The 12876-nt window shown below is 36.1% G+C and overlaps 1 protein-coding gene across 1 annotated transcript; it reads right to left on the bottom strand.

The window, feature by feature from the left end:
* Positions 1–7395: 7395 nt before the first annotated feature.
* LOC129945953 (putative ATP-dependent RNA helicase DHX57) lies at positions 7396–11851 on the bottom strand. Its single transcript, XM_056055937.1, has 7 exons — positions 11671–11851; positions 9511–11534; positions 9250–9454; positions 8762–9195; positions 8371–8693; positions 8110–8308; positions 7396–8043 (listed from the first exon to the last, which is right to left on the bottom strand). The coding sequence occupies exons 1-7, from the start codon at positions 11736–11738 to the stop codon at positions 7484–7486; spliced, it is 3813 nt and encodes a 1270-aa protein (XP_055911912.1). The 5' UTR covers positions 11739–11851; the 3' UTR covers positions 7396–7483.
* Between the last annotated feature and the right edge of the window lie 1025 nt (positions 11852–12876).

The following is a 12876-nucleotide window of genomic DNA, read 5'->3' as shown; positions in this document are numbered from 1 at the left end:
CGCAATAGTTTTTCTTTCTCCTAAACGATATTAACATTTGTTTCATTGTTTAATGAGAAGCCTTCGATCTTCGAGATATTTCTTAAGCTGATAATTAAATCATTCAATTTTTCCATGGTCTTGGAAATAAATACATAGTTTAATTTGCTTCCTTCTTGTAAGGGAAAAAGCTATTTTAAACTATTTAATGCTCAATGGTTCAATCAATAAATTTGCATCTTGTTTTAATAGTAAAAATAAAACTAATTTTGGATGTATTTGTTTATATAAGATTATCATTTATTATTATAGCATTGAGCTTTACTTTGAATTTATCACATCACTTTTGTTAAACTTCCTTTTAATAAAATGTCTGGCTCCTTCTTCTCTTGCCAAATTTCAAAAGAGTAAGTTGTGTGTCTCATTAATTCTTCCTCCTTAAATCATAGATATCCGCCAAAACTCTGCAACAGTATTAGGATAAGGAAAAGAATAAACTCAGCAAAACCGATTGGAGACGACGACATTTTCCAAAAAAAGGTCAAACATTTTTCATATAATAATAAAACAACCTATTTAGTTGAGAGTAATGTTAAAGCTGAACTTTATTTTCTGGTTTCAAAAATTGAAAAAATTAAAAGCGATTATTAAGCAAAAACGTCGCGCAATGTGGGAATTGAAGTTCTTTTAGTTTCCCACATTGCAATCTGATATTTTGATTAATTTATTTTATTAATTTATTTTTCTTGATGAGTGTTGTGTATGCAAATAAGTTTTTTTTATTTTATCTTATTGTATTCTTTTTTAATTAATAAAGAAATGCTTTTACATAAAATCAAAAACGCTCTATATAAAGATATAAATCCTCGGTAGACATCTTGGTTTGCCTACAAGCTAAACCGGAAATCAGCCTTATAAACTTTTTCATAGTGTGCGTGTAATTTCTCCTCTAGTTTATTAAATTGCCCCAAAAAACTCAGTAAGTGTGTCTATGTATGCGTGAAAACACGTCAATTTTTCTCGTTGAATTCGTCCACATTATGTAAACAAATGGGTTTTGGAGGGTAATACGTACGAAGGATTTATATCTTTACTAGAGTGTTTTTGCATAAAACGTTCTTATAAAAAAGATCCGTTTGAATATCTATATCAGAGAGAAAAAACTAATCGAGAGTGTCAAATTTCATCGTCTCCGTCCCTTCGAAACCTCTTACTCTCATTTTTTATAGCATGTTGAATTCGCATCGGTGTATACATGTTTTCACCTCGGAGAGCAGAGAGAGAAAAAACTTCAGTTGAGAGATTGAGACATTTGATATTTTTTGCTGAATTAGATGATAAAACAATTTCATTAATATTTAATTTTTTAATTTAACACTTTTACTCAAAAACGTTTTCACAAATTAATTCTAGCAACAAAATTTCGTTTGTCAATAAATTACGGTAATCGTTATAACGGTAGATCGTGGTGAATTTGTTTTTCCCTTCTCTTTTTCGTAGTTACAGATAGATGGCATTAACAACCAAAACAAGAAAAGATGTGTTCAGAAGGAGTGTAACAAGATTTTTTAGACTGGACTTTATTTGTATATACATATGAACGAGTACATGTATTTTATAAATGTTAGTTATGTTTATTTCTGTAGTAATACCTTAACTAATAACTTATTTACTGCATTGAATTATTTTACATTGAATTATAAAAGGCGAAAATAGTTTACCGGGAATATTTATATAAAATATCCATATTTCCTGCAATTGCGGTATCAATCGATATTTTCTGGAACTTAGTGTTAACGTACCATTTATTTGTCATGAATAAAATAAAAAATCAATTATGAAATTTTAGCTGCGGTAATAATTAGATTTTTTCTCTCTGTCCATTGTTTCGCTGACAACTCTCCTCTTCGGATGTGGAACTTCAACGGCAAAAAATGATAGGCTCATTAAATTCCGACCTACTCAGCATTGTACAATGGGGAATAAGAAACCGTGTCGAATTTAATGCTTCGAAAACCCAATGCTGTCTTGTATCTACCTCTTTGCTCGATCAAATACGCGATGTCTCTCCATCTGATCTGGCTACAATCTACAAAACCTATATACGTCCGAAACTTGAATATAACTCTTATCTCTAGGCTGGTGCTTCAGTAACGTATTAAAGCCTCTTGGACAGTATTCAAAGAAGAGCTTTTAAAAACTCGTTTACGTCACTTGAACATCGACGAAGATTTTCTTGTCTCACCATTTTGACCGTTATTTTAATGGACTATGCTCTAGTAAAATAGCCAGTTACATTCCTCCCCTCAAACAATTTAACCGTAATACCCGCTCTTCTAGGAATGCCCATCAGTTTACCCTTGAGCCCAACTTCGGCCGTGCTATTAAGTACAGAGATTCATTTGTTAGCCGTACTACGTGAATGTGGAATGCCTTGCCACGTTCTATCATTCCCTGTTATTTCAATGTCCAGGAATTCAAAATCAATGTTCGCATTCACAAAGCTGGTGGCTACGTAGTCAAGGGATTCTGATTGGCTAAATCCAACTACAAAAGTAGTTGAAATTTCCCCGCCGAACGTAGTTTAAACAATTCGGCTACAAAGTTAGTGGAAAATGATTTTGACGTTTCACAATCAGCTGCTGGGTAAACCACACGAATTCAAAATGAAACAAATCGTTAAGTATTTAAATACTCATATAAATCATTAAAATTGTGTCTTAAATTTGATTTTATTGAATTTAAAAACACGAAAGATAAGGAAAAGTTATCAAATCAAAATTGTTTCTTATTTTATATAGTTGCATTGTCAATAATATGACAGTTCCAGATTGACTAGCTTTGTACCTAGTGTAGTTTTGCATTTACAAAACTAGTTGAATTTTGACTACGTAGCCACTAGCTTTGTGAATGCGACCATAATGTACACCGACACCTTCTATTTAACCCTCCCTATTTTCCTAATGCTCACAATGTGTCTGGTATATTAAAGTTATATAAACCGTTTTTTAATGTTCGCTAATTATAAAAAAAAACATGAATCAATGCATTTTTATTCAGCTGCAAGAGAACTAATAACAATGTTGGTTCTTCAAAAAAAAACTAAATGGAATATTGGGACCACTTTGCTACAACCCTCAACTCACCTACTCGCGATGGAAAGAATAGCACAAGCTTATTTGAATTTGAAAACAAAACTTTCCAAATAAAACTTTTATTCATTCAACAGGTTTGGCTGGATTATAAGCTTAAAATCAAAAGAAAACTTGCGATGAATAAAGCGGAAGTGGTGAAAACTGGTGGGGGTAAATACTCTAAGTTTTCTTAACTCTTTGGAAGAAGCTGTGGTTGAACTGCTTAGACTTGAGCAAGCTGTAAAGCCCGAGGGTACGTGCTTGGGTTCATCTAGCCAAATTTCAGAGGACTTATTATTTTACAAGACATTGAAGTGTTCAATAAAAAAGGCTCTGGTGAAGCCGATAAACAACAAAAAATTATTGAGCGACGAAATAAAAACATAAATACTTCCAAGAAACATTGAACGTTCTTCTCTTTGGTACCACGTTTCAAGAACTCACTTAGGATTACTGCAGTTCCATACAAAGGAATCATGGGTTGATCCAGGATATCTTGAGTCAACGTAACGAATACACATTTTATGGTCACACGCTTTTAAACTTGCACTAAAAACCAAAAGCTACTCTCGGGGAAAAAACTTAATATCATTGCGTTTAAACTGTAATTTCCTTTTCGGCTAAGACACTGATGATATGGGTTGCGTCAACACGTCCTATTACTCCTGGTAACCTGGCATGTTAAGGCTGATCCGATTGGGCATAATTTGTCTTCAATCGCACACACAATTTCTTTTTATACTAAGGAAATCGAGGATTATGACAGACCTAAGTCAAAATCATTTCCTACGCTGCTCTGATAACTCCCGATAGCAAACAAATCTAAAGGCAGAAGCTAATTTTAGTATAGGAGGGATTGAGGAGACGCTTGCATTTTTTAATTGGCCCAGTCGAAAATATGATCTGAAACTTAAGAAATTAAATATTTGGAGTTCCAAGAAATTAGAGTTGTCTCGAATATTCCCGAGCGGTCGAAGCATTCTTACTTTTTTTGTAATTTTCGTTTTCGCCAATAACAATCAATGTTTCTTATCATTTTGGTTTATTTTGCATTTTTATTAAATATGAAAATTATCAATTGAAAAACACAACAGTTTTTTTTGAAATTTCATGAGTTGACGTTTATTTATGCGCTATTTTTTTTATAGTAGCACTAAATTTCGAACTCGAAATTTAAAGTTCGCCAACCGTGGTATGTCGAATTTGAGTTCTGTAGTGCTGCCGAAGTTTGATTTTAATGATTTAATTTTTAAAGACAAAAAATATTCTAAAATGTTACCCTTCCGTCTAAGTTTTCTTTAATTTAATCCACTTTTAATTTAACTCCATGTTGCAATTGCACTAAGCAAAAGTGATGAAAATAAATCCTATTCCCAGATTGTAAAAAATGTGCGGAAGAATGAGGAAACTTCTATAAAAGAAATGCTGGAACTCATCCTAAAAAGGATTGACCAACAAGATTTAAACATATAACAGCTAAGCGAAGAAGTCGCTCTTAAAAAACAATGATGGACAGAACACTCAAAATCGCAACATGGCATGCAAACGGTCTTTTACAGCATGTATCAGAACTAAACATCTTTTTAGACATAGAGCATATAGACATTTGTTTGGTGTCCAAAACCCACCTCGCAATTGAACAAAGTCTTGATAATAAATTACCAGCTCCGCACCCAGGAGGATCAGCAATACTTATAAAAAAGTGCTTAACACACTATGAAGAACCAAAGTTTACTAAAGAAAACATGCAAGTAACAACAATTAGTATTGGTATAAAAAAGAAAGAATTCAAAATAGCAGCTATATACTGCCCTCCGAGGCGCTCTCCAACTGAAGAAGACTATGCAGAACTCCTACATTTGTTAGGACATAACTTCCTTGTTGGTGGCGACTTCAATGCTAAACACACCCAATGGGGATCTAGGCTCATAACAACAAAAGGTAAACGGCTATACCAAGCAGGCCGAAAATACAACTGCGAATTTTATTCTTCTGGTTCGCCAATACTAACAAAATACCAGACCTTATAGACTTTTTCGTAGTTAAAGGTATTAAACGAAATCACATTAGTGTCGAAGGTAATTACGATTTATCATCAGATCATACTCCAGTAATTTTATCACTGAGCGAAACAGAAATAATAGAAAAAAGTAATCCCAAGCTCGTGAATAACAGAACAAACTGGAACGAATTCAGAGACAAACTTGAAAATTTTATAAACCTAAGATCATGAAGTAGAACAATTTATTGCTGATGTGCAGCAGGCTGCAGAAGAAAGTACTCAAACTATTTCGAATGCGAGAGAAAAAGAAATAAAATATCCTATCGAAATAAAGGAGTTGATATTGGAAAAAAGAAGAGCTAGAAGAAAATGGCAATCCATGAGATTCCCAGATGATAAGGTAGTTTTTAACCGTCTTAACAATGAACTAAAAAAAAGAATCTGTGAGTTTAAAAATGATTCACTAAGTAGATTTCTGAAAAGTCTGACGACGGATGCTTCTACAGAATACTCCTTATGGAAAGCAGCTAAGCGCCTAAAAAGACCTCAGACACAAAACCCGCCGATAAAATCTCAAGATGGTAAATGGATCGGAAACCCGAAACAAAAGGCAGATCTCTTCGCTGAACATCTCGCGAATGTTTTCAAGCCATTCCCAGCAAGCACAGCTACAGATCCCTTACAGTTTGTTGACAGAAACGACGAATGTGAAATACCTTTTGTCACGCTCAAAGAAGTAAGAAGCATGTGTCAACATAAGTTGTCAAACAAAAAATCACCAGGGTACGATCTTATAACTGCTCAGGTTCTGAAAGAAATGCCCCTTATAGCCTTCAAGAAACTCCAATTTATAATAAACGCATGCCTTAAACTAAGATATGTGCCACATCATTGGAAAATTGCAGAAGTCATTGTTATACCTAAAAAAGGTATCAACAAATCTTACAGACCAATATCGCTTATAACAATCATGGCAAAAGTTTTTGAAAAACTGCTACTGAAAAGGCTTAGCAAAATAATTGAAGAAAGGAGACTAATTCCGACCCATCAGTTTGGATTTAGAAATAAACATTCCACGATAGACCAAGTGCATGCGGACGTTGTGGAAAAGGCACTTGAACAAAAACAAGTATGCTCGTCTGTATTCTTAGATGTTGCTCAAGCTTTTGACAAGGTTTGGCACTTGGGACTTGAGTACAAACTGGGACTTCCCAAGGCAGTACTACGAAATACTGAAATCCTACATTACGAACCGACTCTTTAGAGTACGGTACGACCAAAATTACTCGGAACTTAAGAAAATTGAAGCCGGTGTCCCACAAGGAAGTGTCCTAGGACCGACCCTGTATCTGTTATATACAAGGGATATTCCAGTGGACATCAACGCTATCACTGCAATATTGGTGCCAGATAAATCCGTTACGAAGGCTACACAAAAATTGCAAAATGCAGTCGATAAAGTTAGTGATTGGACGCACAAATGGCGTATCAAATTAAACGACGCATATAAACTTTACAAACAAAAACATAAACAATGTTCCAATTTTTATAAACAGTACAGAAGTACCTTACTCCAATACCGCCAAATACCTTGCAATGAATTTGGATGCAAAGCTTAAATGGAAAGAACATATCAAAAAGAAAAGAGAAGAACTAAACTTGAAGTACAGACAAATGTACTGGTTAATAGGAAAGAACTCTGACCTATCTATCCAGAACAAACTAATGTTATATAAGTAAGTATTGAAACCCGTTTGGACATATGGCATCCAACTATGGGGCTGTACAAAGAAAACAAATGCTGAACCCATCCAAAAATGCCAAAGCAAGGTCCTTCGTGGAATAATAAATGCCCCTTGGTATATAAGAAATAGCGATCTACATCGTGACCTTCAAATTGAAATGGTTAAGAAACACGCTATATCACACAATCAGCGACTGCAAAGTCATACTAACTCTGAAATGGAGACCGTATTAAATGTACGAGACAATGTTCGGAGATTAAGAAGAACCAAGCCTCATGAGCTGATGGGCTAAAAGCTACGGGAAAGTGTTATAACCTTAAACTTCCCCCAATGCGATTTAAAAATTAAGAAATAAAAATCATTTGTCGATCTTTCCTGATTCACCGGTGGTTTTAGTGCGGTAAGAGTTGAAGATTTCCATCGGATAAAAAAAAAAAAAAAAAAATGTTTCTTTTTTTTTTGGATAAGAAACAATTTCAAGTCTATCATGTTCTTTTTTTCAATTTTTAACGAAACAGAAGAAAAATTAAACAAATTTTAAAAATATAACTAAATATTTTTATTACATATATACAAACAATGCATCTAAAAACTATAGCCAAGGAACACAACGTCATTTAAAATTACTTTGTTACTAAGTGCACAATAGCTTGAATGATTTTTTGTCCATTTTCATGGTGCATTAGATTCAAACAGGGATCCTTTATTTTCTCCTCAAGCAATTTAAACAACTCAATACGCAAACACTGAATCATCTCGGCTATTTCATGATTGTGTGCTTTCAAAATTATCCAACCCTCCTCGAGCAGAACCAAAAACTCCCCGCCATGCAATTCAATGCGCAAATCACTGCCAGAAAAGAGTACCAACGGAAACATTGGAACCATTGAGCATTCCCTGATGTAGATTTTCGAAGTTTTGATCTTTTCGTGAAATACCAAAAATGGCGATTGGTAGTTACCCACATCCGAGTTAACGGAACTTGGGTGTATTGAAACATAGCCATCTAGTCGAGTTTTGAAACGAAGTTCTCGCGAATTCGATGTCTTTGGCATGGCCCCACCTGCTGTTTGGATGTAGGTTTTTTCAGGAGTTAGGATTTTCACAATATTCGGGTATAGGGCTGCCGCAAGAAGTGAAATAAGCAACCTATTATTTTCACCGTTTACGTTTAAAGCATGACCTGCAGTTAATTGATGAATGTTATACAATCAGGTAGTAATAGTGAAAAAGCAACGGGAAATTTTACCAGTAAGTCCGAGGATATTGTCCTCGGCATTTTTTCGCCTTCGTGGCACATCGATCGGCACAAACCCGATGGAAACTAGGAGCTCCAAGAATTGATATTTCAGCTCTGCTATCGTCTGCAAACAGTTCATGGAGAGAAAGTTTTCATCGATGAAGTTTCGTCCAGCGTGTCGACTTCTAGCAGAAACTTCAAGCCATTTCTAATAATTCAAATTTTAAGGCATCTTAATAAGATTTTAAAGGGTTGGTTACTTAAACTTACCTTATAAGCTTGTAGACATGTCAAATGATCACTATTACAGATAGCAAAATCTCGTTTTTTCCTGTTTGCTTCGTTTCTCTTTTCAAAAGGCGATACAAATGGAGACTTATGACTCAAACAGGCAGCTATCGTAAGGACACTATCCAGACATTGGAATATAACACCGAACAGCATAAGTTTTCCAATTCGAACATCCACAGGAAGTGCAGACAAATGATGACCTAAGGCAGTTAATGTCTGTTCTTCATCTAGAGCCCCAACATTTTGAAGCCTTGTCACAGCAGAAATGATATTTTCTTCGGTTGGAGGTTCCAAAGTTTCACCTTTACAAAGAAAATAAAATATATAGAATATTATTTTACTACACTACCGTTTAAAAAATAACACTTACCCAGAACTTCTAGGACTTTTAATCCGTCGAATTGAGGCAGAATTTTAATTCGCAACACAAGCTGCTCCAGTGGTATTCGATGTATTTCAGGCACAGGTTGTTTAAGGAAGTTATTCGCAAATCGATGACTCGTAAAAAGATGTATACACACGCCTGGCATGACTCTTCCAGCTCGACCTTTCCTCTGCATGGCATTTGCGCGGGATTCCCAAACCATATCCAATGATTCCATATTTCTATTGGAGTCGAAACGTTTTTCCTTCATCATGCCGCAATCCACAACAAATACGCAATCATCGATAGTTACCGAGGTCTCGGCGATATTTGTGCTCAGAACAATTTTTCGTTTACCCACTGGTGCTGGACGGAAGACTAAGGATTGTTCTTCACTCGTCAGTGTCGAATGAAGAGGTACGAGTATAAATTGTCCAGATCTATAAAAAATGTATTTTTAAGAGAATCAAGAAATCAAATCCAAAAGTCTTTACTTGGGGCCAAATAAGACGTTGCTGGAGAGAGCTTCATGCACAAGTTGAATCTCTTGCAATCCAGGGAGGAAAATTAGTATTGAACCCTTCCTTGGCCAATCGTGATCACCCTCAACGATGTACTTCAGAACTCCTTCTATTAGCTCCGGATTGATCTTCATTGGCTCGGAGAGGTAAATTGTTTTGCAAGTTTTCCTCGAGTAGTCTGCAAGGATCAAGTAATGATTCAAACGTTGACAAATTATTTAAAAGGATACATACTGGAATATCGAGCGTATATAGCGCTCAAGTTAAGGTTTTCATCTTTGATGTTCCTTGGTGGTGGTTCGGACATTGCCTGGACGTCGAAGTTCTCCAATTCTCGCATAATCTCGGACTCCTCTTTTTTCTTTATTTTTCGGCAGTACTGAGAGTCGAACTCCATGACGTAGTCACTCACATCCAAAATATCCTCCAGAAACAGTTGTTCGACGTCGAAAGTTCGCCCGGGAATAGACAGAACCGGTGCTCCACCAAAGTATTCTGAAAACAAGTTAGCATTCAGGGTGGCGGACATGAGGATAACCTTTAGATCTTTTCGTCGTTTGAGAGTTCGCTTGAGAATGAGCAGAAGGAAGTCTGATTCTTCGCTTCGCTCGTGCACTTCATCTACGATTATGTGGCTAACGGATGAGAGGTGTGGATCTGAAGCAAGACGTCTCAGCAGAATACCCGTTGTGCAAAAGAGCAAGCGCGTTGCCGACGACATTTTGTTTTCCATTCGAATCTGATATCCCACCGACTGACCCACCCGTTCCGCTCTTTCGTTAGCAACACGCTCAGCCACTCCAATTGCTGACAGACGTCTGGGTTGGGTGCAGACTATCTCCACATGTGATGGAGTTTCCTTTCCTTCTAGTTTTGAAGACTCATACAACCAATTGTCCAGAATAAACTGAGGTACCTGCGTACTCTTACCGCACCCCGTCTCACCGGAAATAACCAGCACTTGGCTTGAGGCAATCTGATTGAGAATTTCGGTCATCTTGGAGAAGGCGGGAAGACTCTGTCTGGCAGATAACATCTTCTTGTATTTGTCATTTGTCTGTTTCTCGATGAACTTTCGAATTAACTCTTTGTCTTCGCGAAGAATTTGCTGAGCGGATAAGTTGGAACCGTCGGATTTGCCCAATTGACCTTTTTCGTAGTGAGTTGGCAGTGGCTTTGAGGGGTCACTAGAGTTTTCGCTCTTCGTGGAGGCATCAGTGGCAAAGAGGGATTTCTCTGAATTCGGAAAAGGCTGGTGGTCGTCTTTTATACTTTGTGACATATTCTCATCCAAAAGCAGCTGAGAGATGGTATACACGCATGGTACTCCATCTCTGGTCATATCCACTGCCTCCTTGTAAAGCTTTCGGGATATTTTCAACAAAATGTCTCGAGGAATATCGTGTAAGGTGGTTTTCAGAAATATGAATGGAGCTTCATTCGGATAGGCACTGTTTTTGGGAAACCTGATTTCAAGAAAGAACCATTTCTCCTCCGCCTCCTCCGTCTTTCCATTTCGGCTGTCAGAACGATCTTCGTCAAGCACATGTGAAAATCGACATTTGGACTCAAACTTACAGTGCCCTCTGGCGAAGTTCTTGCATTTTGGTTTTGACTTTGCCTCTTTGCTGCGCAACAACAGAGCTTCATTTGCCTTCTTTATCTTTTTCTCTTCCGAGGGACTGTGAACAAGGAGGTGGTTTATTTCAAACTTCAAGCTCCAGATTTGATTTTTTTCTTTCTCCTGAAAAGCATTCTCATATATTGACTCAAGGACAAGCTTCTCGTCCTCTAACGTCTCTAATAGGGATGCTTTGCTTGATTCTGTTGGTTCTTGGTCTGCTGACTTATCCTTACACACTCTCATGTATTTGGTATATAGCAGAATCAAAGCCTCATCGCTGTTCCATTCACAGTGCTGCAGTGCCTCAACACAATGTGATTCCGGGAAGCCATAATTTTCGAGCTTTACAATGGCGAATCGCTGCAACCGATCCAGAGGATCATCACATTTTCCATCCTGAGCGGAGAAATTTGAAATGCTCTGGACAACAAGAGAGCCCCGATCTTCCCAGTAGCTCTTTTTCATTTTTGAGCCTCTATCCTTATACTGTGACGAATCGTTCAATTTGAAATCATCGCCATAAATAAAGCGTAAGGTTTCCATTATGAGTTTCTGTGATTCATCGTCAAGTCGTAGCACTTGAAGTTCTGTTTTCATAACAGTTTTAGAAGTATGTGGATCTTCTACTGTGTTCCTAAGAAAGTAAGTAATTATTTATGATTTAATTCAAGTGTTTTGAGGTAACAACAAAGTAAATCTTTTTTATTTTTGAAATGCAGTCCCACACATCTTCTCGAACACGCTGCTGGGCAGATGAAATTTAAACTTACGTGGATCTAACTTCGGATATGGGCCGCAGGAAGCAGTCTTCGATAAGTTTCTGCGATGCATCATCCATTGTAGTTTTTATTTGATTTAAAAGAACAAGAAAATGGAAATAGAACTCGAATTTAAGCAGAATTCGCACATTTGCAAATCCTATTAAACTTAAAAAAAAAAACTGACTGACAATGCACTGACAGCTTATATGACAGTTCACTTGTTGATTGCAGAATAAACGATTTCGAAAGATAGTCGACTTGGGGAAATTTTTAAAGAAGGATGAATATTCTAAGGCTATTCTAACACTTCCCAGGGGAATTATTTTCCACAATTAAGGGCTAGTAACATAATTGTTGTTCGGTATTTCATCCGTGATTCAATATTTTTAATTCACCGATTTTGTTGGTTTAAGTGAGGATCAAAAGAAGTTCGTATATTTGGTAATACGATGTGATTTATGCTCAGTTAGGCTTAACATTTTAAAATCAGTAGACTTACAGTACGTTTCCACCAAAAAATAATCCGAGATTTAAGGCAAATGATTTAAAATAAATCATGAGGTGTTTCCACCAAAGAAAAGGAGATTAATTTGAGGTTGTCATAACAACCAATCGTAATTAGTTTTATTTTATTCTTGTATCTATGTATTTATTATTTTTGTATACTTACATTTTATTTCGTTTTTGATTTCTTTCGTTTTCGTTTTTCAGTTGCTTATTGTTTATTGTCGGGTTAACAATTATTCTCCGAAACAAAAGTTTGTTTGATTTGGCAAACTAATGTTTCCAAGTAGATTTCAATGAGTTTTATTTGAAATCTTCATTTGAGGAGATTAAAATTTCTATTGTAAATCTGTGAGATTTCAAGGAGATTTGTGACAAATCTAGCTAAATCTCGGTTTAGTGCCCGGTGGAAACGTAGTATTACACCTGGGACCCGATTGTGAGATTTGCGGCGGATCATTTTTAATTCGCCATTTCAAATTCGACTCGCGAAGTATTTCTTTTAAAAGAATTCGCGGCGAAGCGAAAATAGTTCTTCCTATATACCTGTGACTTGACACTTTTGGTTTTGACTTTTTCTTCCTATATTCCAGTGATTTGACAGCTTTCCACAAATGTTTATTTGTTTTGATTGAATTTGTGAAATTTGCGGTGATTTATTCAAAATTTTATATTTTATTGTAAATTTTGTATAAATTATAAGAAAATTAA

This window comes from Eupeodes corollae, chromosome 2 (genome assembly GCF_945859685.1).
Source record: "Eupeodes corollae chromosome 2, idEupCoro1.1, whole genome shotgun sequence".
NCBI classification, from domain to species: domain Eukaryota; kingdom Metazoa; phylum Arthropoda; class Insecta; order Diptera; family Syrphidae; genus Eupeodes; species Eupeodes corollae.
Note: the sequence above shows the minus strand (reverse complement) of the source record. Positions and strands in the feature narration are given on the sequence as shown.

What these genes read in the sequence shown, in the direction of transcription:
- LOC129945953 (XM_056055937.1), bottom strand. Translation starts at nt 11,738, where the DNA reads ATGGATGATGCATCGCAGAAACTTATCGAAGACTGCTTCCTGCGGCCC. An exon ending in TATATACGCTCGATATTCCA is followed by an intron (nt 9,455 to 9,510) that starts GTATGTATCCTT and finishes TGATCCTTGCAG; the next exon opens with ACTACTCGAGGAAAACTTGC. An exon ending in CATGTCTACAAGCTTATAAG is followed by an intron (nt 8,309 to 8,370) that starts GTAAGTTTAAGT and finishes TTGAATTATTAG; the next exon opens with AAATGGCTTGAAGTTTCTGC.